The 26,422-nt window shown below is 44.0% G+C and overlaps 1 protein-coding gene across 1 annotated transcript in view; it reads right to left on the bottom strand.

Moving 5' to 3' along the window:
* RANBP9 (RAN binding protein 9) overlaps window positions 1-26,146 on the bottom strand; it is a 70,447-nt gene extending 44,301 nt beyond the window's left edge. Inside the window, exons 1-2 of the mRNA XM_077810594.1 lie at window positions 25,723-26,146; window positions 17,285-17,396 (exon numbers count right to left, since the gene is read on the bottom strand). Of these exons, the coding sequence (XP_077666720.1) occupies window positions 17,285-17,396; window positions 25,723-26,131 (521 nt within the window). The 5' untranslated portion in view covers window positions 26,132-26,146. The remainder of the gene's footprint in view (window positions 1-17,284; window positions 17,397-25,722) is intronic.
* Window positions 26,147-26,422: the final 276 nt, after the last annotated feature.

The following is a 26,422-nucleotide window of genomic DNA, read 5'->3' on the forward strand; positions in this document are numbered from 1 at the left end:
CTGTTGTCCCAGGCAATTACTGCAGCACTTACAAGAAGCACTGGCATAAAGTGGGGCTCAGTTTAGGAGGCAGTCACAAAGAAACCAAGGGACAGTTAGCCCTCCCCCACTCAGGGCATGTCATGGCATAAAACAGTCCATGTAAAGATGGTGAGAACAACAGGAAGGAGCATGACTCACTTCAAAATGCAGTCAATCTGTAGACCAATTTGACTAAAGAACGTGGGGAGGGTGAGAATGAGAACATAGCTACAACTCAAAGATATGTATATATTTTAAAGAATGCAGTTCCCTCCTTGCCTCTTCCCCGACCCAAAATCTAGCCCCAATTTTGGTACTGATATGAGTGGACTGAGGAAGAGGGTGGGTTAATGGAGAGTGTCTGGGCCTTAAACCAAATATCTGGAAGGCAATCATGAACTCATACAGTGCTAGCAAGACTCGGTATGAACTAATATTTTAAAATACAGTGTAATCTTAACCATACATCATATACAATCATTTTAATCAGCCCATGAGAAAGCAGAATAAAAGCTTAAGGTTGGCGATAGAACTAGAGGTGAAATGCTGATAAGGACTATTCCTAATAGTATTTAAAGGCTTTTATATTTCCTTCTTTTTAATTTAAACACTTTTTCTTGAGGTTTCCAACTAGTCACGTAGCACAAGAACAAACTGTCTACTTGCACTTCACCCAATATATAAATTTCTCAGAATGTTAAGGAATTACAAAAAGGTTAAGGTTCAACTATTTGAATTCTCTTCTTGTAAAATTTAATCTGCCAAATGGGTAGCCATAAACAGGCCAGTGCGTTTTTTCCCCTAGATTTAGGTTTTGTCTACACTTTCAAGTTGACCCACCACAAATTTGATTGTTTCACATTGAAGTTATTGTTTATATATAATAACAAAATATATTGTTGAGAATCTGGCCTTTGAATATGCATTAACAACTTTACTTTGGAAGCGTGTTTGCTGAGGGTGAAATCCTCCCTCATCGCAGTAGAGTAGGTGTGGGTGCATCTCCATCTCCATTCTGTGGCAAATGCTACACAATTTTACTGCCAAGTCATCCTGCTGGTATCCCATGCTGCTCTGTTGACTAACTGGGTCGCCTGCCTCTTTACCTGTGTGCCTTCTACTGCTCCAGAATTATCCTGGCTGGCTGTCACCTTGCAGTTTAATCACTAGCATGCAGCCAGTCTTTCCTTTGCAATTCCACCTTGTGTGGGTTTCAGATACCTGTGTTATTCTCCTGATCATCGATTAGGCAGTCATACCTCATGCATCAGTGTGGTCTTGTTGTGACAAAGATTTCCACTTCATTGCCCTTTGGAGAGAGGTGTGTGTAATCATCTGAAGTAGAACCACCACAACACACAAGTATACCAGTAGTTATCCAAACAAATGGAGAGAAAGCACAACAGGGATTCAACCCAGTGCTGCACTAAGGAAAAGGAGATCCAGCTGGGCTAAGAGTATAAAGAGATCTTAGAGGTTCTGTGGCTACAGTGACTCTCATATATCTGGGAGAGATGCCATCACTGAGCTACTGTATTGTGTGGACACCAAAGAAAACCCTGCTGACAGTGGAGAGGATGCGGAGCATGCAGATAGCTATACTGAACCTCATATCCTGTTGCTATGGCAGATACAGAAGTGGACTCAGTCCCAGAGACTCAGGGGCTGAATGAATCACAGCCAGATGTTCCTGCTGCATCACAAGGAGAGAAAAACTGTGGAGGGGAACACTAAGTATTGTATATTTTTATATAAGTTTATGCGAAAGAGGTTTTGAGCAACTTACTTCTGAGTACAATAAGGATGCCATAATATTTGTCTACAATCACATTGCCACCTGAACTTACACCCCCACCCCTCTTGGTGAAAATGGAGGCCATGGCAAAGAATATATAAACTCAGCCATTTCCGCCCCCCCCTTTGCTAACTCAGCCACCACTATCTTGCTGCCTCCTTTCCCACACACCTTACCATGGTGTGTTTGTTGTTGTTTCCTCCCCTACCTAAGTATGCCTCCCACCGAAGACAGCAGCACCATGGGAGTTAATAAGTTTTAAAAGAAAAGCACTTTTTATCATAGCAGGAAATACAGAAAAGAAAAAAGCAATGGATTCACTTTTATTAATGCCCAGTTTTATTATTGCCCTCTCCACTTTTAGCTAATGTGAGTCATTATGAGCTAACTCAGACAAGGCTTGGTACAAAAACATTACAAAAATTAAACGTAAAGCACTATAAGAATTTAACCCACCACGTACAGAAAAGAAAGCAAAAAAAGTTTCTGGATCTTAGTTTCATCACTGCCATCAGCCTTGAGGCAATGCAAGTTATTATGAGGTAAACTGACCAAATCATGCTACATCAACATCTCAAAAAGAAAGATTTTAAGGTACTTTAGAATTCTGCAGTAGTTCCAGTGTGGGTGAATTTCATATTTATTTTGCAGTACACTTTATGCTGATCCTTGGGTGTTACAAAAGAAAGTTTAAGACAAAGGTAATACTCCAATTTAGCACTGAGATTACATGGCAATAGAGCAATCTCAGATAGCTTGTGGATCTCTTCCACTGCTAGACCTGCTCTGGGGTCACTATTCTGGCACATAGTAGCATGGCATATTTTCCCGGTTTGTCCATTGCCTTTCTGAAAAATTTCCTCCTCTGATTCTTGTGGACACACTTGAGTGTAACATCCTCCATAGCAGGGGTTCTCAACCTTTTTCTTTCTGAGGCCTCCCACAACATGTTATAAAAATTCCATGGCCCATCTGTACTATAACAACTGTTTTTCTGCATGGAAAAGCCAGGGCCAGCATTAGGGGGTAGGAAGCAGGGCAACTGCCCAGGGCCACCAGGGCACAGTGAAAGTAAGTTGCTCAGGCTTCAGCCCCAGGTGGCGGGGCTTGGGGCAGCAGGGCTTCTGCTTTCTGCCCTGGACCCCTGTGAGTCTAATGCTGGCCCTGCTTGGTGGACTCCCTGAAATCTGCTCGTGGCCCCCCAGGGGACCTCGGACTCCAGGTTGAAAGCTGCTGCTCCATAGTAAGCACAACCTACAGAAGTGTAAAGTCAATTAACTAGGCTGAATGATGCTTCCCCCCCACCCCCACTCTGCCAGCAGCATGCCAGTCTGCACCTTTTATTTATTATCCTCCTAGTTGTGGAGGAAGTAACTCCCTGCTGCTGCCTTCATACCACAGGGCCAATGATCCTACTCAAAATGGGAATAATTTGAAAGTGTCTTACCATGTCCAAGCAAAACACAAAAAAGCCCAAGGGATTGCAATTCCAACATCAAGGGGGGCCGGGGGGGGAGGAGGGAGAGTCAACATTTTAATCACTGTTGGCATAAATACTACAGATGGACCAACAACTAGTTTTTTCCCCCCATAACTATTGAAACTTTGAAATGACCAAGGACAGGATGCTAACATAAAGCAAATGCCTGTCCTATATAGCAGAAATAGGTGCTCAAGAGAGGGCATTCAAAGAGCTCTTGAACACATCCAAAGAGAGGGACAGAAAGATGTGTGGAGGGAAGAGCTCCTGAAGCATGACAAAAAGAAGAGGGAGGAGGACAGAAAAATGGCTAAAACTTAGACACAGGTGCTGAATATGCTGGAAAGATCATCCTCCTGCAGACTAAGGCACCTGTGTTCAAGGACTCAGCCACATTCTGTGCCTATGTCACAACCTGTGCGTGCCCAGCAGCCCTTTATCTCTGAAAATATCTGAATTGTGAAACAGATCATTCAGTACAACCTCATCCAGAAACCGGTCTTTCAAGGCATTCTGTGCCACAAAACAACAAAGAAAATGCTGGCTTTGGGAGATACCTTTAACTCCGTCACAAACTAGGGAGATGCCATTCTACCACCATGCCACTCCCCAAGATGCAGAGAACAACGTAAGGCCCTACATACACATATTTATGACCTTTACAGCAAAAAGGTATGCTCACTTTTGTTTTAAAAACTTTGTTTTCATTTACAATGTTCCAAATAAGGTGTACACTTTTTTAAATGCCAAGTTTATAAGGTACTGTTATTTATTAAACATTCATATTTGTACAGTGTATATGAAATTAGCAACATGTTCTGTTTGAAAATACTCATACATTTCATACCATGGCAACAGCATATTTCCTACAAAGGTAGGTTCCTATTTCCTACTAGAACAGCCATATATTCCATGTTACGGGCGGTTTATTTCATAGTAAGCTCACCACAGGTTTCCTACTAACGTAACCCATATTCTCTCCTAAAACACTCAAATATTTCATACCAAGGCAGCCAAATAAGTAAGATAGAAGCTATGCTCCTTGGAGATAACATTGTTCACAATTGTCCCTAAACTCAAAGTAAGAACACAACTCATCCCTAACACCGTTTTCTGACTTTGCTGACAAGTGTGAGACAGGATCCAGTGGCTGGAGGTTGAAGTTAGATAGATTCAACCCTGAAATGAGATTCAGTTTCCTTGGTGGGATTGTGGTTGACCACTGGTGCAGTTTACCAGGGGTGGCAGCAGACTCACCATCGCTTCAAGTCTTTAGGACAAGACTGGATTGTTTCCTAAAAAACTTTAATCCAGCTTCTGGGGGGGAATTCTACAGCCTGGAGAGGGAGGGTAGGGAGTGGGCTGTCTGGCCTTGGTGATCCCCTCTAGCCTTGGAATCTATGACTATAAGATCTCCACCCCTACTCCCAATCATCCACTTCCTTCACAGGCCCAGGGGAGAACTGGATTGCCCTCATTGCCCTCAAGATGTTCTTAACATGTGCAGCTCTGCATAAAGAGAATGATAAACCAAATCTTATGCTTCAGGACTTCAACCAGTTGCCTGAATAGCTCAGGGAGGTTTCTCCCCCTCCCACTGTGCACAATTGACTAGATGTATCCCTGGGAAGAAGGAAGAGTTTGGTTTTGTCTTCCAATTAAGCTTCAGGGACCACAGCTGGAGACAGAACACAAGACAAGGTGGACCAGTGTTCTAGGATGGTACAGCGAATCCTCTTTCCAGATGCCTGGCTTCTGTTTTGCTCACATGCTCAGGGTCGCAGTAATTCACCAGAGCTGGGGCGAGCAAGGAATTTTTCCACCAGGTCAGATTGGCTGGGATCTTGGGGGTTTTTCACCTTTCTGTGCAATGAGGTGTGGTTCACCAGCTGGGACCATATGGGCATCTCTCATCTAATCAATTCCCTGCTATTGCAGGGGCCCCAATGGCACCTTAATCTCTCCTGTTCTCTGCCTGTGGCACACAGTAAAATCTCCTAAGAATGTAGACACTTTGGTCTAATGTTTTTGGGTTTCATACAGAGATACCTGAGTGATGTCTAGTGGTTTGTGATATATGAGGTCAGACTACATAAGTGGTAACAAGAAACTATTCTACAAATACATTAGAAGCACGAGGAAGACCCAGGACAGGGTAAGCCCATTACTCAATGAGGGGGGAAGACAATAACAGAAAACATGGAAATGGCAGAAGTGCTAAATGACTTCTTTGTTTCAGTTTTCACCAAAAAGGTTAATAGCAACTGTGTGTGTAACGTAGGCAACGCCAGTGAAAATGACGTAGGACCTGAGGTTAAAATACGGAAAGAAAGAGTTACTCACCTTGTGCAGTAATGATAGTTCTTCGAGATGTGTCCCCACTATGGGTGCTCCACCGTAGGCATGTTTGCGTTCCTGCACTTCTGATCAGATATCTTTGGTAGCAGAGTCTGGCCCGCACATGCGCTCTCCCCCAACTTCGTGCTCTGCCTCGAGGCTAACTAGCACTGCGTGGGCAAACCACCCTCAGTTCCTTCTCTGATGCAGAGTCCCTATTGAGAACTCCAAAATAGAAGGGAAAAGGAAGGGTTGTGGAGCACCCATAGGGACACACATCTCAAAGAACCATTGTTACTGCACAAGGTGAGTAACTCTCTTCTTCGAGTAGTGAAGCAGAATCCCCCATGGGAAGTTGGGACTTTGGAGTCGAGTCTGTTATGGATGATAATGCTGCAGAGCCAAAGATAGCATCGGAAGCAGAGACTCCACTAATGTTCTGCGAAGGTATACACAGATGCCCAGGTCACTGCCCTGCAGATTTCCAAGATAGGAACATTCTTGAAGAAGGCGACAAAGGAGAAAACTGATCTTGTGGAGTGTGTACAGATTGCAGATGGAGGTACCACACTGAGAACATGATAGCAATGTCTAATATAGTTCAAGACCCATTTGGGGAGTGTCTGGGCCAATATCGCTGTGCCTTTAGACCTTTCCACAACGGAAAGGGAAAGCTCAGAAGATTTCCTAAAGGCCTTCATCCTATCCAGGTAAAAGGCCAGGGCTCTCCTAATGTCTAGCATGTGCATTATAGCCTCCTTGTTATCATGATGAGGCTTAGGGTAAAACGTCAGGAGGTGATCAGATGGTTTATATGAAAAGACGAGGTCACCCTGGGGATGATCTCTGGGTATGACCCAAGGGTAACCTTGTCTTTAAAGAATACTGTTCGCGGGGTGGGCGGGAAAATATGCCATTAGTGACACTATTTTCCCTATTCTCCTTGCTGAGGTGATGGCTACCAGAAAACCTATCTTCATTGACAGTATGTGAGCAAACAAGTGGCCACAGGTACAAAAGGAAGTCTAGTGAGGCTCTTTAAAACTAGATTTAGGTCCCACATTGGAGTTGGATGTCTGGGTTGGGGAAAGAGGTTCACTGTGCCCTTGAGGAATCTCTTTGTAGTTGGGTGTGATAAAACTGAGTAACCCTCTACTTGTAGATGGAAAGTCAGCATGGCTGCCAGGTGTACTTTGAGCGAACTGAAGAACAGCCCTGACCCCTTGAGATCCAGCATGTAGTCTAACACCACGAGGAGAGAAGAAGATGTTGGGGTAATTTGTCTGGAATTACACCAAACCTGAAACCTAGTCCACTTTTTCAGGTAAGTATGATGGGTAGCCAATTTTCTACTGTGTAGTAGTATTTCCTGTATCTCCTTGGAGCAGGAACCATGTTGGAACCATGAAGGACCCAAGCCTTGAGACGGAACATCCATAGATTGGGATGGAGAATGTGTCTTTTGTTCTGCGAGAGGAGGTAAGGTGTGGGTTGAGGAGGGATCTGTGGACATGTCGCAAACTGTGACAGGTACGGGTACCACATCTGCCTCAGCCCAGGTGGGAGCAATTAGCATGACATTTGTTTTTTCCCTTTTTATGTTTAACGGGCCTTTCAACAGCAAAGGGAATGGGGGGAAGGCATATAGAAGGCCCTTGTTGCATGGAAGAATGAGCATGTCCTCTAATGAGTGCTGTTCGAGGCAAGCCCTGGAGCAATAGCGTGAGCATGTCATGTTCAGGTAAGTAGCAAATAAGTCTGTTGTTGATGTCCCCTACTGACAGAATACACTGTGGAGTACTGCTGGGTTCACTTCCCACTCATGGTCGTGTGAGAACTTGCAACTGAGACTGTCTATTATATTCTGCATCCCTGGTAGGTAGACTGCTGATATTAGAACACTGTAGTGAATGCACCAGTTCTATAGCTTTAATGCTACTGTGCATAAGGATAATGATCTGGAGCCTCTGACACTTTACGTAATACATGCACGCGGTGTCATCTGTCATGATCTTCATGTGCATATTCTGACCAGTGGAAGAAAGAGCAAAAGCATTCCCGACTACTCTGAGTTCAAGGAGGTTGATGTGGAGAGTCCTCTCCATGGACTACCACTTGCCTTGAGTATGAGGTTGTTGAGATGTGCTCCCCAACCTATGAGGGATGCATCCATAGTGAGAAGCAATGTCAGGGGTGTAGAGTGTGCAAACCGGACCCCTGTGCAAACATTCCCTGGGTTGGTAGAAAGACCCAGCAAGTGTTTGATCCTGGAGGGCATCAAGAGAGGTTTGTCTAACCTGTTTTTGTTTGGTCTGTGAGCCAAATTGAACCGTGTCTGAATACACCTCATGTATAGTCTGGCGTAAGATATTACAAAAGCGTGCCAATGCCTGGCTGATGTCTATGGACTGGCCTGAACTTATGAGCATGGACAGACTGTGGAATCTGTTGTGGAAGGAACGCTCTTGCTTGCAAGGAATAGAGATCGGCCCCTATAAACTCCAAATGCTGTACCGGAGTTAAGGCTGACTTTTGGACATTGATTTGTAACCCTAGCTTCGTAAATACTTCCACAGTTCTGTGGGTGGCCATCATCGAAGGAGTGGGCTCCTGAGGGGACAGTCCTTGTATGGGTAGATCATGACCCCCCAAGTGCATAGGTGAGCCACTACTATGGAGAGAACTTTTTAGAATACTCTGGAAGTCAATGAGAGGCCGAAGGGGAGTATTCTGTATTAGTAATGGTCCTGACCTAGGGTAAACCGGAGGAATCATCTGTGGGATGGCAGAACAGATATGTGGAAATAGGCATCCTGGAGGTCAAGAGCGGAGAACCAATTTCCCTGTTCTAGAGATGGAATAATCACTGCTAGTGTGACCATCTTGAATTTCTGAGCCTTCACAACTTTGTTCAGTGCTCTGAGATCCAGTATAAGTCTCCAAACTCCGTTTCTTGGGGGATCAAGAAATATTGGAAATAAAAACCTTTGCCTCAGAGATGTACAGGAACAGGTTCTATGGCTCCTAGGCATAGATCAACTCCTACCTCCTATTTCCTATCTTAACAGTCTCTTGTGAGAAGGGTGCCTGAGGAAGGGCAGAGAGGGGGGTTAAATGAATTGAATACCCATTGGAGAGAACATCTGACAGATGGGGTTTGGAAATTGTGTGTTCCCAATTTTGACATAACAGATCAAGGTGGCATCCAAAGGGATGAGAGAGGTCGGAAAATTGCAGCTGGTGTTATCGGTAGTGATCTCTCGGGGCCGTGACCAACGAGTCAAAACTGGTGTTTTGAGGTGGAAGGTTGTGACATGGAAGACCTGATGGTCTGCACCTTTGAAATTTGGACTTATTCCGCTGTAGTCATAGTAGCGCTGTGGTGGGTACTGAGTCAGATGTGACTTATGAGAAGACTGAGGACTAAATTTCCTTTTCTGTCCAGGTATATAGATCTCAGTATAGTGTGGCCCTGGAATCTTTCAGAGTGTAGAGTGAGGCACTGGTTTTATCTGCAGTTTCAAGCCTTTATAGGGGAGGTCCTCAACCATTATCTGAACCTCCCTCAGCAGCCCCAAAAGATGCAGCTATGACACCCATTGCATCACAACCACTGTTGAAATCGAGCAGGCCACAGTACCCATGGTATCTAGTGCGGTCTGGAGTGCTATTCTCTCCACTAACTGTCCCTCATGAACGATGGCATGAAATCGGTCTGAGAGACTCTGGCAGGTGTTCAATAAAGGTGTTAAATTTGGCATAGTTCATAGGATTTTATTTGGCCCTTAGGGCCTGGTAGTTTGCAATTTGGAATTGAAAAGTTGCAGAAGAGCAGGTCGGCCTTCCTCACAAACAAGTCAAGTCTTTTCCAGTCCCTATCATTAGGGGTGGATTTCGAGTGATGCTGACGGCCACTGTAGTTTCACCACATCCACCACAATGGAATCACGTGAAAAGTGACAGAAGAGAAATTCCATATCCTTGAGGGGCACATAATACATTTTGCCGGCCTTTTCACATGTCGGTGTGACCAGTGCTGGTGTTTACCATATAAGCTTGGCCAGATCAAAAAGCGGCCTCGTTGATGGGGAGGGCAATCCTTGAGGAGGATGTATGTAATATGTCCAGGAACTTACGGTGGGTGTCCTTCACCTCCTCTAGAGGGATTTTCAGTGTATCCACTACTCTCTTTGTAAGGTCTTGAAAACCTCTGCCATGGATGCAGGAGTGGGCATCACTGCCTCATCTGGAAACAAGGAAAAGAAATTAGATTGTGATGTGGCCTCCTCTTCTAGTCCAATCTCCTGTTGCTCAGGAGGCTCTAGATATGGAGGCAGAGGGAGGGGACCTCACGGATTCCTGGGGGGTGACACTAGATGCCCAGGAAGTCTGGTGCCTATAGGCCACCCATGGATCCAGTAAGGCCACTGGGGTGGTGGAAAGGGCATGGGTGGCAGAGCCCATTGCTGGTCATATCCTGGTGGTTGAGGTCCAGAACAAAAGGTGTATCTGGGAAGGCCTAGATTGATGGTGGGAAGGAGCATAACAAGAGTGGCGAGAGAGAGCATCCTCCTGGTTGTATTGAGAGTCTTCACTGGATATTGGTGGAGCAGACAAGGAGACTGGAGGTGAACAGCTCGGTACCGTGGTGACTCCAGTGGTCAAATTGTGCCCGGTACTGGGGCTCCAGCACTAAGTAAAGGGTACTCTCAGATACCACCAGATCCTTAGAAAACCAAAATTCCTATGGTACCGTGGCAATCAGTACTATCAGGCCTTTCCATTGCTGACTTGTCAGTACCAAGCAATCTGGCGACGTTGGCCAAGATGAGCAGTCCGAACAAGGTTGTTTAGCTGTCATCAGTACAGAGGTCTTCCACACTGGTGCTCTCTTCACGGAGACAGTGGTACAGCCCATACTCCTATCTCCAACTGGTGGTACCACTGCCTCAGCACCTGTGCCTATAGGGTCCTTCGCTTAGTAGCAGTGTCTGCACTGAATGACCCACGCGATTTGTTGGTTCCATGCTTAGGAGCCATCGGTACTGAAATGACCAAACGTGCCGGAGATCTCCTCAGGGCTCACTGTGAGGGCTCGTAGCTCTCTTTTTTGGAATCTGAAGGTTTCTTCCTTGGTTCACCCCCTTTGGAGGTAGAAGGCTGCAGTAATGTCTCTTTGATGAGGTGAGCCTCGGGAACTGGGTTGGTTGCAGAGGTCCCTCCACCAGGAGCAGTTTCAGCTTTAGTTCCAGTTTTTCCCAGAATCAGGCATTTAGCTACTGGCAAAAAGTACACTTCTGTGGAATGTGGGCCTCTCTGAGGCAATGGACACAGTGGGAATGTCCATCTGTTATTGGTATGGCCTCTCTGCAGGAGAAGCTCCCCTGGGCTTAAGAGGTATCAGACATGCCCCTTGCTGGGGACAATCTCTGGGAGGGGGGGGGGGAGGGAGGGGGGGAAAGGGATAAATATATTTTAACAGGGAAGGGACAAAATGTAACTGAAACCCTATCACACTAAGAACATCTAAGATAAAGGGATTCTAAGAGGTAAAGTATCTCTATCCAGGGGCAACTGAGAAGGAAATGAGGGTTTTAGCCCACACAGCACTAGTTAGCCTCAAGGCAGAGCATGAGTGGGAGAGAACGCATGTGCAAGCCGAACAGACAGTGCTACCGAAGACCTCTGATCAGAAGTGCAGGGATGCAGACACACCTACAGCGGAGCACCCATAGAAACACTATCTGAAGAACATGTTAAAAATTACTTAGTCCAGTTAGATGTCTTCAAGACCCCAGAGCCTGATGAAATCCATCCTAGAATATGCCAGGAGCTGACTTAGGAGATATCTGAGCCATTAGCAAGTATCTTGGGAAAGACTCCAGAGGACTAGAAGAGGGCAAATATAGTGCCAAATCGATAAAAAGGAGAATAAGGACAATCCAGGGAATTACAGACCAGTCAGCTTAACTTCAATACCCAAAAAGATAATGGAACAAATAATCAAGCAATCATTTTGCAAATACTTAGAAGATAATAAGGCGATAAGTACCAGTCAACATGGATTTGTCAAGTACAAAACATGTCAAACCAACCGAAGAGCTTTCTTTAACAGGGTAACAAAAGCCTTAAGGATAGGAGGAAAGCAGTAGATGTGGTATATTTTGACTTTAGTAATACTTTTGGTACTGTCTCACGTGACCACCTCAAACTAGGGAAATATAGCCTAGCCCTAGATGGAGCTATTATAAGGTGGGTGGGTAACTGGTTGGAAAACCATTCCCTGAGAGTAGTTATCAGTGGTTCAGTCAAGTTGAAAGGTCATATTGAGTGGGATCCTGCAGGGATCAGTCCTGAGTCCCATTCTGTTCAATATCTTCATCAATTATTTAGATAATGGCATAGGGAGTACAGTTATAAAGTTAACGAAAAATAAGCTGGGAGGTATTGCAAGTGCTTCGGAGGATAGGATTAAAATTCAAAATGACCTCGACAAACTGAAGAAATGGTCTGAAGTAAACAGGATGAAATTCAATAAGGACTAATGCAAAGTACTCCACTTAGGAAGGAACAATCAATTGCATATAGACAAAATGGGAAATGACTGCCTAGGAAGGAGTACTGCAGAAAGGGATCTGCGGCTTACAGTGGATCACAAGCAAAATAGGAGTCAACAGTGTAACACTGTTTCAAAAAAAAAAAAAAAAAACCCAAACATCATTCTGGGATTTATTAGCAGAAGTGTTGTAAGCAAGACTCTTCCACTCTACTCCACACTGATAAGGCCTCACCTCAAGTATTGTGTCCACTTTTGGGTGTCACATTTCAGGAAAGATGTGAACAAACTGGAGAAAGTCCAGAGGAGAGCAACAAAAATTATTAAAAGTCTAGAAAATATGATCTCCGAGGAAAGATTGAAACAACTAGGTTTGTTTAGTCTGGAGAAGAGAAGACTGAGGAGGGACATGACAGTTTTCAAGTAATAAAAGGCTGTTACAAGAAGGAAGATGAAAAAATTGTTCTCCTTAATCCAGAAGTGGGAAAACTATGGCCTGCAGAACCGTCCTGCTTGTCCCCCAAGCTCTTGGCCTGGGAGGTTAGCCCCCGGCCCCTCCCCCGCTGTTCCATCTCCCCCCCAGCCACACCACTGCGCAGGCAACGCTCTGGGCAGCGAGGCTGCCCGCTTATGCAGGGCAGCGCAGCAGCGTGTCTGGCTTCGGCCGGGCGGCGCAGCAGCCAGACATGCTGCTCTGAGCAGCATGTTAAGGGGGCCGGGGCGTTGGATAAGGGGCAGTTGGTCCTGGGGGACAGGCAGGGGGTTGTTGGATGGGGGGGCAGTCAGAGAACAGGGAGCAGTTGGATAAAGCAGAGGTTCGGGGGGGGGGGGGTGCCGTTAGGGGCAGGGGTCCCGGGAGGGGGCAGTCAGGGGACAAGGAGCAGGGATTGCATGGGCCAGGGGTTTTGAAGAGCGCAGACAGGGGGCAGGTGCCAGGCTGTTTGGGGGGCACAACCTTCCCTACCCAGCCCTCCGTACAGTTTTGTACCCCGATGTGGCCCTTGGGCCAAAAAGTTTGCCCACCCCTGCCTTAATCTGTAAGGATAGGACAAGAAGCAATGGGTTTCAATGGCAGCAAGGGCACTTTAGGTTGGACATTAGGAAAATCTTCCTGCCAGGGTAGTTAAGCACTGGAATAAAATTTCCTAGGGAGGTTGTGGATGACCTCGAGGTACCTTCCAGTCCTACAATTTCTACGATTATACAGTGGGTCTGGAGACTACGGCTCAAATCTCAGTGAGGGTCACTAAAGAAAAAATGGATTAGTGATCTCATCCTAGCTCCATTTATCATCACCTCTAGACCACCACAATTTGGCATAGTCCAGTAACCGTTCTAGAGACCAAGATCAGACTGCGTGTATTGAGAGCTGTGTGCAGAAGCTAGCAAAGTGCTTGACTGTACAATGCCTGACTCAGACAAGTACTATTGGCCACTCATGTTCCCGAGCACTAACTTTACATTTTTGAGTAGTCACATAAAAAAAAAAAAAAAAACCTAACTGACTTCAGTTTTCCAATACAAAATTACAGTAAATAAGGCATGCATTCAACACCTTAGAGAAAGGTTTAATATATATAACCATCTCATTGATACAATAACCAAGAAACATTTCCCCAAGTGCATCACGGAACATTTTGTCAGTAAGTACTGTGATACCCAATGTTTACCAAAGCACAAATGTGTTTTTTTTACACTGATGAGGGTTGCCTATAACAGTAAGTGACAGTGTATTGGAGTCAATATTTGAAACAAGGCATCACTCCCACTATTTTTAAATGCATGAATAGACTTTTCTGGAAGCAGTGTTTTTAGCTTGACAGTCAAGGGACGTAAGGGAACACAGGTTTTTGTTTTAGGTTCCTCACCATGCCCTACCCACCCTTCTTACTGGAGCCATTGTGGCCTTGCTCACAGATAATGAGTCCCAACAGTTGCTTCCCAGGCACCATAGTCAAATCTTAGAAGTCTCCAGCTCTCCAAAAAAGGCTGCTGGATCAGCAGAGGCTTGTACACTTTTACAGACTGATATTTAAACATTCCTCCTGACACTGAGCCTGCATTTCTCCAAATCAACACCACTGACATTTCCAACTGGTGTTAAAGGAGTTCTTGTTGACATTTAGTTATTACTTATTCTGACTTTTCATGCCACCTGATCCTTATTGCCACACTTTTCCCTATTTCCTCTTCTCCATGCCTACATCCTTTGTTCCTCTACTCCCCTTCATTCCTCCTCTCTCATCTTTCACCATTCCCACCTCCCTTCCCAATGTTTCACAGGCCTGGTCTACACTGGGGGTGGGGATCGATCTAAGATACGCAACTTCAGCTACGAGAATAGCGTAGCTGAAGTCAACGTATCTTAGATCAACTTAGAATCACTTACTTCACGTCCTCGCGGCGTGGGATCGACGGCCACTACTCCCCCGTCGACTCCGCTTCCGCCTCTTGCAGTGGTGGAGTTCCAGAGTCGACAGCAGAGCGATCGGGGATCAATTTATCGCGTCTACACTAGACGAGATAAATCAATCCCCAACAGATTGATCACTACCCGCCGATCCGGCAGATAGTGTAGACATGGCCACAGAGTGCCACCAAAACAAAAGGGCGGGGGTGGAGTTAAGAGAAGATAAAAACCAAACAGACTCTAGAAATAGGCAGAGGCTTAAGGAGTAAAACTATCCAGAAAGAGGCACAGGATAACAAAGCAAATACTAGAAACAAGGCAGTGGTTGGTTGATTTTTTTTTAAACTAACACATTTTAAAGAAATTGGAAACAATCAACTTGTGCAATTGTTTATTTGTACTGTGGTGGCACCTATGAGCTCCCCAACTATCATGGACTACAATCTCACTGTGTGAGGCATGTAGAAAACAGAACAAGATGGTCCCTGTTCCAAACAGCTTATAATCTTAATACTATTACCTTTCCCTATTCCTTCCCCTGTTTGTTAGAGTCACTTGTTGCCTTCTGTCTTAAGCTATATTGTTTGGCTCTTTGGAGTAGGTTTTCTTCCATCTACCTAGCTACTGCCTCTCGGGGCGGGGGTGGGGGGGGGGTAGGGATGATTTACTATACTGATGAGGAAAAGCCCTTCCATCGCTGTAGCTAGTGTCTACAGCACAGTGCAGTAGTTGAAGTGACCCAGTTGTGCCAGTATTGCTCTTGAAGGGCAGACACAGCCTGAGACAGGCACTTGGAAAAACAAGGTGGGATGGCTGAACTGTCAGAAGGAGTTAGGTAAGCCACAGAGACCATCGCATCAAGAACACCCAAAAAGTCGTCTTACAGAGCTTCAAGAGGAAACTTTAGGGCACCCTCACGTGCAGTCATCTCAAATTTAATCATTCCAAAACCAAAACTAATTATTTCCCTCTCCTCTAACTCCCTTATCTCCACTGACTACTATTATCCTTCCTGTCTCCCAGGCTTGCAACCTCAGTGTAATCTGATTTATAACGCACTGGTACCCCATCCCACCCCATATCCAATCTCCATTGCTTCTTCCACATTAACTCAATCAAAATCCACTCTTGCCCCACTATTCTCACTGCCAAAATCTTTGTTCATGCACTAGCAGTCACTTGACATGCCGTAAAAAAAATCTTCTAAACTCTCACGACATCTATCCAAAAGACTGCTTTAGTAAACTTCCTCTTCTGATCCCCCAACCCCTCCTACAATCCCTCAGCTAGCTTCCTGTCTTTGCACCATATTCTGTTGAGAGGCTGTCTTCCCAATATGTCCCTATCTAGTCCATGCTCTGACCAAAAGACAAAAGGTTACCCATTACCTCAAGGAGGACTTGCTGGTGTCTTAAAAGAAGGTGAAGTGATGGGACAAAGTGAAATTAACTGTTCTTGACACCTTTACTGAAGCTGAATAATCTTGGCAAGAGAAAAAACTGTCACAAAAATTCCTGGCCTAGGGAACCTCAAAGTCAATTACATGCTTGTACAACGCCTGTAACAATGAAACACCAATACTACTCTGGCCTTTAGATGCTATCACGATACACTTACTAAACCACATCAGAGAAGGATTACTCACCTTTTGTCAGAGCAACACCACAAAAGTGTTACAGTGTGCAGTCCCCCAAGCAAAAAAAAATATATATATAAATATACTACTGCTTTTAGAACTTCCCCACCAAAAAACAAAAGACAAACGTTCCCCATATAATTGAGGCATATTTGCCAACCCACCTTTATTTATTTGTTCACACTGAGGAATTTTCCCAGTAAGCCCTTACCTGGATAGATAATGTACCTTTTTACGAAGCAACGCAGCCTGGAAGTTCTGAGATACAAGAGACACACTCATGATGACTTTCACAAACTGAAACACTCTGGAAAATAGCAGCTGTACTTGCTCAACTGTTCAAGACCTTGTGTTCTTTCCAGGGGGTCATTGCTTAATTACTAAACATCTACTCAGCATATTTAACATTTGAAATGTTTTCAACAATAGTTCAATGCCAAGTAGTTTAATATACACAAATATCATTTACTTTTTAAAATGAATACAGTACTTGAAAAAGGTACTGGATTGACAGTCCCAGACAATAAACTTCTCCATTTGGCCACATAATGGACAGTATTGGGTGGTAGCTGTGCAAGCTCCTTAATGTTAGCTTAAGAACATGCCTCCACCACATTGTGAAAGGACGACACCCAAGAGAGCAGGCTCAGTCTTTGTGGCCATTCAATCTGTAACTCCTCTGCCAAAACTGCCAACAAGGATGCTAATTACTGTGTTTTTTATAATCAGGATCCTTAACTATTGGAAAATGAACCAAGACTAAGTAATTCATCTACCACAGGCTGCCAGATGGTAATTTCTGGTCAATAATGAAGAAGGCTAGCTTTAAAATGCTGAGAGGTAAAAAGTTCACTGTATGCATTGTTACCAGTTTCCTGAGCCATCTAGTTGCTATAAAGTATTTTTTAATTGAATAATACGTTTTGACTTTGAAGCGATCAGACTGATTAAATGAAAACTGGTATGGAAATATAGAAATACGTGAAGTGCAACTCTTCCAGAAAGGCAGAAAAACAGTATGAAAACAAACAGATACATTCAATGCTTACCCATCTCTTCCTTTACTGACAATTTTAACTTCAAAATAGTATATTCCACAGGCTGCAGGTATAGGATGTGTGGCTCGAACTGAAGCAGCATCCTTTGGAGTTTTGCCATGACCTGCAAAACAGTTAAAATATACTAATTTACATTAAAACCTAAAGTAAACTGTAGAAGTGCAAGTTTGACAGTGTACAAGTCAGTTGTTCAAAATAAAGGATTTGAGTAGTCAATTTACTACAGTGCATAAAAAATTTCTGATCAGACTCATTATTTGTGTATGGAACAGCATATGAAGCAATGTTATTATGAACGTGTTTAGAATATGCTAGCCATTGTCCTTTGTCTAAACATGCCGAGAGACATACTCTCATGCTTAAAAAAGGCTTTACAGATATCTGAAAACAAATAATTACAAAACAAGATTCATTCTGTTTGCAATAAAATGTGGCTATATAATTGGACAACAGTCCACATAATAAGTCTTGAAAGCGTTGCATGGCTTCTCAGTTGCACAGCATTTACTGATTTTTATAAACTGAAATGTGATACAATTGAGTTTAATCTACTGCTTGGTATACTTATATTTCTTTAAAACAATTTCAAGATATTTTGTTACTGTTGTCTACAATAAAACGGTCAGTTACTTTACAGCAAGCACAGCAGGTGGCTTATTTCCATGCTCTGAATTTCTTTGATTTCAACAATGCATTAACCCAGGGGTCCCCAACACGGTGCCCGCAGGTGCCATGGCACCCGCAGGCGCCATGGCATCCACCGGGGCATTTTTGTGCGCCCGAAGGACACCCCACCGCCTAAATGCCACCGAGAAGCGTTGCCGTTTCTCTGCAGCATTTCGGTGGCGGCGCTTCTTCTCGCTGCCGCTTTTCGACAGCAAGGTGTCCGGCGCCCGCCACGGTCTTCTGGGAATAGCATATTGCTATTCCCACAAGAAAGGCTGGAGAACACTGCATTAACTTCATAAAGTCTTCAAATAAGTAAACGTAGGCCCTGCTCTTTTGGTTACAAAACAGCAAATGCTATATCAATCTGCTACTGCAAGAAGTCCTAATCTCTGTGTTTTTGGCCTTGGACAGTGGTTTTCAAATTCTAGTTGGCTGTGTACTACCTTTAGTATGTGTCATTAATAACCTCTTTTTTTTAATTTAAAAAACTGTATGAATAATCCAACATTGATTTTTTACTGAAAGTTATAAGTAGCCTGTAATTTACTTTCTGCAGTCAAGTCATGCTCCTGCCATGTACTCAAATTACAAGACTGAATGCACTTATTGTATTTCTCAACACTGGTAAGTTATAATTACCCCAGGATGATTCTATTAGAGTAATAAGCAAATCTACAGCTCTAGAAGTTCCAGAATAAGTTTTTGTTTTGTTCTTAAGTGTTAGCAGTTCATTGTTTAGATGCCATAAATTAGGTTGCCAGACTTGTCTATACAGAAGTCCTTGGGCCTAATAAGCAGCCAAAGCCTTAAAGGGGCCTCTCTGAAGCTTGTGAGCAGAGCATGAACTCTGACTGTTCTGTTTAAAGGAGGTACTATTAATTTAGAAATTACTTGTGTTAAAAAAAATTCCAACCTGTTTACAAGTAAAACCAAAGAACTGACTACAGAAAAAATATTTTCCCAAGTTTACTTTATCCATTTGAAAGTGATTTCTGTAGTTCGTTTAATTGCTTCCACTGTATATTCAAGTCAGTTTCCGCTATTTGTGTGGGCCTTTCATACAACAGAAGAGAAAAACATTTTATGAACTAAGAAAACGCAACTGTAAAGCCACTATATTGCCAGGGAGACTCAGGAGAAAGTGGCACCCCAAACTACTTTTAGCTCATTTTAAAAACTGACTCCATTTCAAGTTTCTGTCCCTTCAAAAGTTTCCTTATTGTTCCTATGTAGGCGCTGAATTTTAAATATACGGGTTTTTGTCTCAGATGATCTGCGGTTATCACTTTTGACAGTGAATTCTACTGCAAGGAATGCAGTCGGCCGAGTATCTCAAACGTCACACACACACACACACATGTAAAGCATCCCCACCTTTTTCTCTACATTACCTAAAGTAGAGAGCTTTCCTTTTAAAGACTATCATCGCCTGTGTCTCGTTTATTTTTCATAAGGGTCTTCAGAGGATGACATTTTTGAAGTGTATATTTAAAATATTTAACTAAGGGTTTCAAAAAAAAAAAAAAAGTCTTCTGCAAAGAGATAGGACCTTACACAGCCGTTTCACAGCCATCCACTACAGATTTTAGTTTTACTTTGTAGGAGAGCTTGCAGACAACTAATTACAATAACTAGCTTTTTAAAGTTTAAACTTTGACTTTGTCCAAAAGTCTGACTTTGTCAAAAAAGGTTTTAAAAACTTGGAGGCTACAACATTCTGTGAATAGGGTTTCCTGCTTTTATTATAGCAGCTAGACATTCCTGTTGATTAACTTAAAGACTTTTCAGGCATTTACAAATTGAACACAGTGTAAAAATAATCTTAGCATAAAAAAAAAAACACGTTTGAAAAAGCCAGTTGGAACATAATAGTTTAACGTCTACTGAAAATGACATTTTTAAGCTTTCAAAAATGTAATATGTAGGCCCAATCCTGCAAAGCTCTAAGCCAGAGGTTCTCAAACTTCATTGCATCATGACCCCCTTCTGACAACAAAAATTACTACACGACCCCAGGAGTGGGGACAGAAGGCTCAAGCCTGAGCCTGCCACAGACCTGCTGCCCTGGGCAGGGAGGGAAGGAAAAGAAGAGCCAAAGCCGAACCCCAAGCTCCGCTGCCCCTGGGGGTCAGGGGGGAGAGGAGGGGAAGAGAAGAGGAGATGAAGCCCAAAGTCTTCAGCCCTGGGTAGAGGGGTCCTTTAGCCTAAGCCCCTCTACCCAGGGCTGAAGCCAAAGCCTGAGCCCCAGGCAGCAGGTTTCCAGCTTTGGGCCCAGGTGGTGGGGCTTGGGCTTCAGCAAGTCTAACACCAGCCCTAGCAACCCCATTAAAATGGGGTCCTGACCCCCAGTTTGAGAACCGCTGCTCTAAGCACATACCTTCACAAACACTGAGTAGAGTAGTCCTACTTAAGTCAATGGGAGTACCCAGCTGGACAAAGCTATGCATGACCTTACACTCTTTAAATACAGCTTAAATAAATACAGTTCCAAAATCTGATTTTTGATAGTTTTAGCAGACAGCTTAGTGAGCCAGCTGAAAGAGAAATAAGAACAAAACTACTCTTGGTGAACACATGGGGAAAGGTTTTAATGAGACCAAAAAATGGTCTGTTGAATACTGCCTTACTTCAATTTCTTCCACAGATGACACTTGGTTTTAAATTGGGCAAAATTAGATCCCAACTTTGCCACTGTAACACAGACAGCAATCAAAACAGAATCACTTTGCCATTCTTACACAGTGTTGGTTTGGTGGTACTTCAAGTGCTCCTGGGAAAACTGAACAGGATTACCACAACCAGATCCCTCCCTTTTGTTTATTAGAGAAATTTAGAGATACAACTGGATGCACTGGAAGTCAGCTAGAAGATTTTTAACTTGGCATTAGAGGCAATTCAGAGAGGACTTGTCTTTACATGGAAAGAAAAAAGACTGCACCGTCAACAAAGGTGTGGTTAATATCTATTAGCCAAAGCCTCACTGAAAAAAATCCTATCAATGGCTGTTTATTCAAATTGTATCATTTTTGCCCATTTTGTTTGGCAATCACCCACAGGTGACCTAAATGAACTCTGTTTCTAGGAAACAACAAATTAAAAAACAAACCAACCAGAATTACTGGTTTTTTGTCTCTTTGTTTGAAAAACTGTACCGCTTATGGTTTGTCCTGTCTATTTAGGTAAATCTCTTTATGATTATCTTCGCAATTAAATCCTGTGCTACTTTTTGGCTTATGATCACAGACACAGTATTAGAAAACATAACTATCAGAGAGTATCGGTGAACATTAACATGGTAGAAAATCACTGGAACATTTTCATTTCCCATTTTATTGTGAATGAATGAAAATTTAAAAATATTTAAACCAATAATTCAAAGATAGTATTTTCATACAAATTCCATTTTGTTGGGGCCTATACCCTATAAAAATGGACCTTTATGTCTGATCAACGTTCTCACCTTCAGCTAAGGACTGTTAGATGACAATGAAAGGTATATTAGCAAGTTGACAAACACGTTTTTCTGAAATGGTTTTACCTTTCTCATTTATGAAGCTATACCAAGAAAAGTCTAAGTAATCAATGTAAATAGTGCTAGGTCAATTCTAATCAATCTGTAGATAGTTTGCGGTGTTCCAGAGGGCCCAGTTTCAGCTTATTCCTATTTTATATTTATTTTGTGACAGATTTAAGAAACATAGGTGAGGTATTACTGATGCCCATATATACTTTAGAAAAAAATACATATATGTCTAAACTTTGACAAAACTATAGAATTAAGAATCGGAATTTCTAAAATACATAACTGAATGACTGACTCAGAAGTTTTGGGAAAAAATTATGCTGGTTCTGGTAGGTGATATGAGGACAGCTAGATGCTCCCCTCACACACAGCCTCACCATTTTTATGAGAGTATGCTTCAGATGGACAACGTTGTACAGTTTTGGCAGTGATCTTTAATTTTTGTTTGCCCCTGAGAATGTATGCTAATGGCCTGTTTTCATCATCTTAATGCCATCAGACTGTAGTCCTTCCTCTTGCACCTTGACCTGGTAACCACTATCTCCTTTTGAGACAGATCTGATTAGTTCAAGTGCTCTACATTAGGTTTACAAAAAGACAATGATCCAGTGAATGCTATTCATGCACAACGAAGCAACACAACTGTCAAGCGTGGGAGAAGACATTCTGTCTACCTGAAACTCTGTATGGACTATCTAGTGGTGGGCAGGAAAATTACAAATCCTCAAACTCCATGAGATATGGATTTCCTTTTTCTCATAAACCAGAGAAAACAAAAAACTCAAATCTGGCAATATGACAGTTTGTTCAAATTATTAAGTGATCTGAAAAAATAAACAGAGGACCGACTACAAACTGAAAAGTGGTTTTTTCACACAATTATTTTTTCATAAGCATGTTTCGATTTTAAGATACTGCACACTAATATCTGGGAGATCAAAATGTGGCCTCGACACTGACCTCTACACTTTCTCCATAAAGCTCACTCAATGGCAGGATTTTCCTACCGTCAACTTACTTCTCTCCTCTTCCCTTCATCTTCAATATTTCACAAAGGAAACCTCCCATCAGAGAGGAAAGTTCACTTGGGACATTAAACAGGAGGCGAAACAAAAGTGAGAGAAACAGGTGGAAGGGAAATGAAGAGGGAAGACGTTTGGAGAGGAAAATGATGTTATCAGAACAGTGCCAATCACAGATAAGGAACAAATGCTTCCAGAAAAGTTGATTCTATCAGAATGTTGGAGGGGCAACAGAGGAAGGTTAAATAAATGTATTTAAGGTACAAAAACAAGACCAAGAGGAAGGAGGATGATTTAGTTGGTTTTGGTCCTGCTTTGAGCAGGGGATTGGGCTAGATGACCTCTTGAGGTCTCTTCCAACCCTATGATTCTAAAGGAGTCATTTTTTTGGTCTTGCATGCGTCTCGACTGGATCTATTTTTCAAGTGGACTGATGGAGAATCCCACAAATCTCTCCCCAATCCAAATGTGCCAATCAAAATCTTTACAAAAACAAAACTACTGGTTCTCAAACTACAAAGAACCAAATGTTCCTTCCCCATTGTCTAGATAGCTGAAGGTGTATTGCCGGTGCCAGCACTTACAAGATTAGAGAGACTGAACCTTTTCTTTAATTGGAGCCCTATTTGAAATCGTTTTGCAATGGGTGACATTCTATAAAATGCAAGAACACAGTTGATACCATCTTTCCTTATTTCCATCATCCATTCTCCGTCCTGTCCTTTTCTATTTTCTTTTTGTTTTGTCTTGCTTGCGTCTTTTAATGTTGTTGGGGGTTTTCTTTGGTCATTTATTTTCTTTTAGTTCTCCCCTCACAAGTAGATACAGAGAAGTGGGGTGGCGTCCGTTGGTGCCAGTCGTAGCTTAGCCAAAAATTGCAAAAGCAAAGAAGCGAAGCGAAGCTTGGGCTACCAGCATATATAGGAGCTACTCCAATGCCTGTCTATGGGCTTGTCTACATGTAAAACACTACAATGGCACAGCTATACCAATGTAAATTCTTAGTGTAGACCAGGCCAAAATTAAAGGTGACAATGGAACAGGGAGGGAAAGATGGGCAGTTTTCAAGCAGCCATTCACTGCTTTAACAATATAGCACATTTCTAGTTAGGAGAAGGAGAGGAGGCTATGTGTATTACAGTTGCCCCTCACCCACTCCACTTCTGATCCACGTTCCCTTGGACTAGTCTGGTGACCCCATTGGTCTATTCATCCTTCATCCCCGCATTGTCATCAAGTAAGATTAAGTTAACAGTAATTAGCGTGATAACTTAGTCAATGTACTTTTACAGCAACAATCTCCCTAGTTTCCAAGTGCCCAATGTTCTCTAAGTAGCCGCCCACGTTTCAAAAACACATGGTTACATCCTGCTGGTGGGAGGGCTGAGGAAGAGGGCAAAGAGAAAAACAACTATATTGTCACATTAAAACAGATCAGAAAGATTCTATATCTACCTGTTTATTATAAACTATTATTTAAAACACACAGCAAAACAAAAACAAATACAAGTGGGAGGACTTGCTAACCATAAAGCTATGTCCTTGCTATGAGAATCCTTACAGCAGCCAGATCCCAGTACACACAAAATACTCCTAAAAATATCAAAGTAATAAAAATCCAAACAAAAGCCAGAAAATTCAAATATAAAGGACATCCTGGAAATATTAACTTACAAACCAAAAAGCCTAAAATAAGGCTTACCAAATTTGAATTTATTGGCTTTTGTATGTTTGCATCAAACTTCGTGTTACATAAAATGAATATTTTGTATTTAATATAGATTAGGACCTGTCTATTGTAGGCTATTTTACAGAATACATCTAGCCTTTTTTGGCACCCATATCTCATGATTTATATGTTTTGTGTTGCCATCTTCCTCCTCTTTGAATCAACCGTAAAATATTTCTCAAGACTTCACTTGAGCTTCACCTCTGTAAACTTTGAGAAAGGGTAACCACAAGGTTTTAGGGTTATTCCTCCCCTCCCCCATACTCATTTTGACTACAATCTGACCTCGCCATCGTTGCCAACCCAGAAGCTGTTTTTAATCTGAAGCATTTCTACTTTAGGACTTGGGCGTGGAATGCCAGATGTGTGTTTTTTTCAGGTCAGGGTGAACTCATGTTTCTAGCTTATATGACATTTTCACAACAACCAATACTTAAAGTACCTTATTGTTATCTCTGGCTGATTTACATGAGTGTATGTAATTTGCATATCTTTTCTTCTGCAATAAAAGCCTTAACAATACTGTAAACTGATCTGTGAGAAACCTGAGCACAAAGTATGAGATTGAGATTAAAATGTAGGAAAAACTAATCTTGAATACTACCCACACTACTACTCTCAACATTATGTATAGTACTTACACAGGGACTATAATCAGTGACTACTTTTAATTCTATTATTTCATATGTTTCATTTCCTACAAATCAAGATGTGTTTTCTCTGTGGCTTCCCCTCCCTGACATTTCCGTGTTTAGTAGTTTTACATTTATGCATCTTATAACTCCTTATACCGCCTGTTCTCTCCATTTCTAGACAAAAAGCATTTCTTGTCCTTATTTTTGTAGCTAGACACATGACACCATGCCGATTCTGCTTTATTCTCCTGCTTGTCCTCAAACTCGTTTGATAACAGAATCAACAGGCTGAGGAAGTCTACTAGTTTATAGCCTCCCCCCCCCAAAAAAAGAAAAAAAAACCGAGTGAGAAAGGAGAAGAGATCGGATAGGCCTTCCTGCTCCTCTCCCACGGGTTTATACTGGGGGGGGGGGGAGAGAGGGAAACGGGGAACCCGGATGATCACCCCGGATCATGTAAACTCTTTAGGAGATCTCAGAAAGAGTTATTTCTTGTTGTGTCTTCTCCCCGTTCAAGCTGGTGCCTTTCCCAAGCGCGATTTCCTCCCAGGTGAGGAGGAGACCCAGTAGGGGAGCAGACTTAAGTAGAAGGGGCGCCGAGGTGAGAAGCCAGGAGCCCAGGTCCCCCCCAGGGAACTGGGCAAGGGGCCCCAGGGAGGCCGCATATGTACATACCCCTCTCACCCCCAGGCGGTTTGTCTCTATCTAGAGAGCCATGGCCTAGCTCCCGGCTCCATGCGGGGAGGGCCCTGGGTCCCGGCGGGAGCGGAGACGAGGGGGGCGCCCCCCCGGTGAGGCCGGGCCCTGCATCCAGCCCAGGGCAGACGCCCCCCGGCGGGCCGGGCTCTCACCTTTGTAGTGCACCCGCAGGTTGTTCTGCGAGAGGCCGATGTAGCTGAATTTGTCCTTCGGGCTCCAGGAGCGGGGCAGCGGTGTTTCCTGTTCGTCCACGGCCGGGTACAGCCGCTTCAGCCGCCGCTTCAGCTCCTTCTCCTGCTCGTTGAGGGCCGGGTCCCCGTGCGGGAAGGCGGCCGGGGCGCTGCTCCCCGCCGGCAGGCCCAGGGCGGGCAGAGGCCCGGCGGCGGGCGGAGGCGGGGGAGGCGGCGGGGCCGCGGTGGCCGGTGGCGGGGGAGGCGGCGGGTGGAGCAGCAGCGCGGCCGCCGGGGCCGAGGCCGGCGCAGGGCCGGCGCTAGCGGCGGGGGCGGCGATCCCCGAGGCCTGGGGAGCTGCCGTCAACGGAAGCTGCTGCTGCCCGGACATCCCGGCCTCCGCCACCTCCTGCGGCGGCGGCTGTCCGTGGACCGTCTCCGGGGCGGGCGCGGCGGGCAGGCCCGGGCACTGCGGAGCGAGGCGGGGGTGGGGGTGGGGGTGGGGGAGGGGGCGGTTTAGACGGGCAGCCCGGAACCGGAGTCGCGGGGGGAGGGGAAGGGCGAGGAAGGCGGCGGTTACGGACCCGGGGCTAGTGGGGAGCACGCGCGGGTGGCTCGAGTTCGGGCCGCTGCGCAGACAGAGGGGAGCGGGGTGAGAGCGCGAGACACCGCGGCTGGTCCC

Source organism: Eretmochelys imbricata, chromosome 2 (genome assembly GCF_965152235.1).
Source record: "Eretmochelys imbricata isolate rEreImb1 chromosome 2, rEreImb1.hap1, whole genome shotgun sequence".
Lineage (NCBI taxonomy): Eukaryota > Metazoa > Chordata > Testudines > Cheloniidae > Eretmochelys > Eretmochelys imbricata.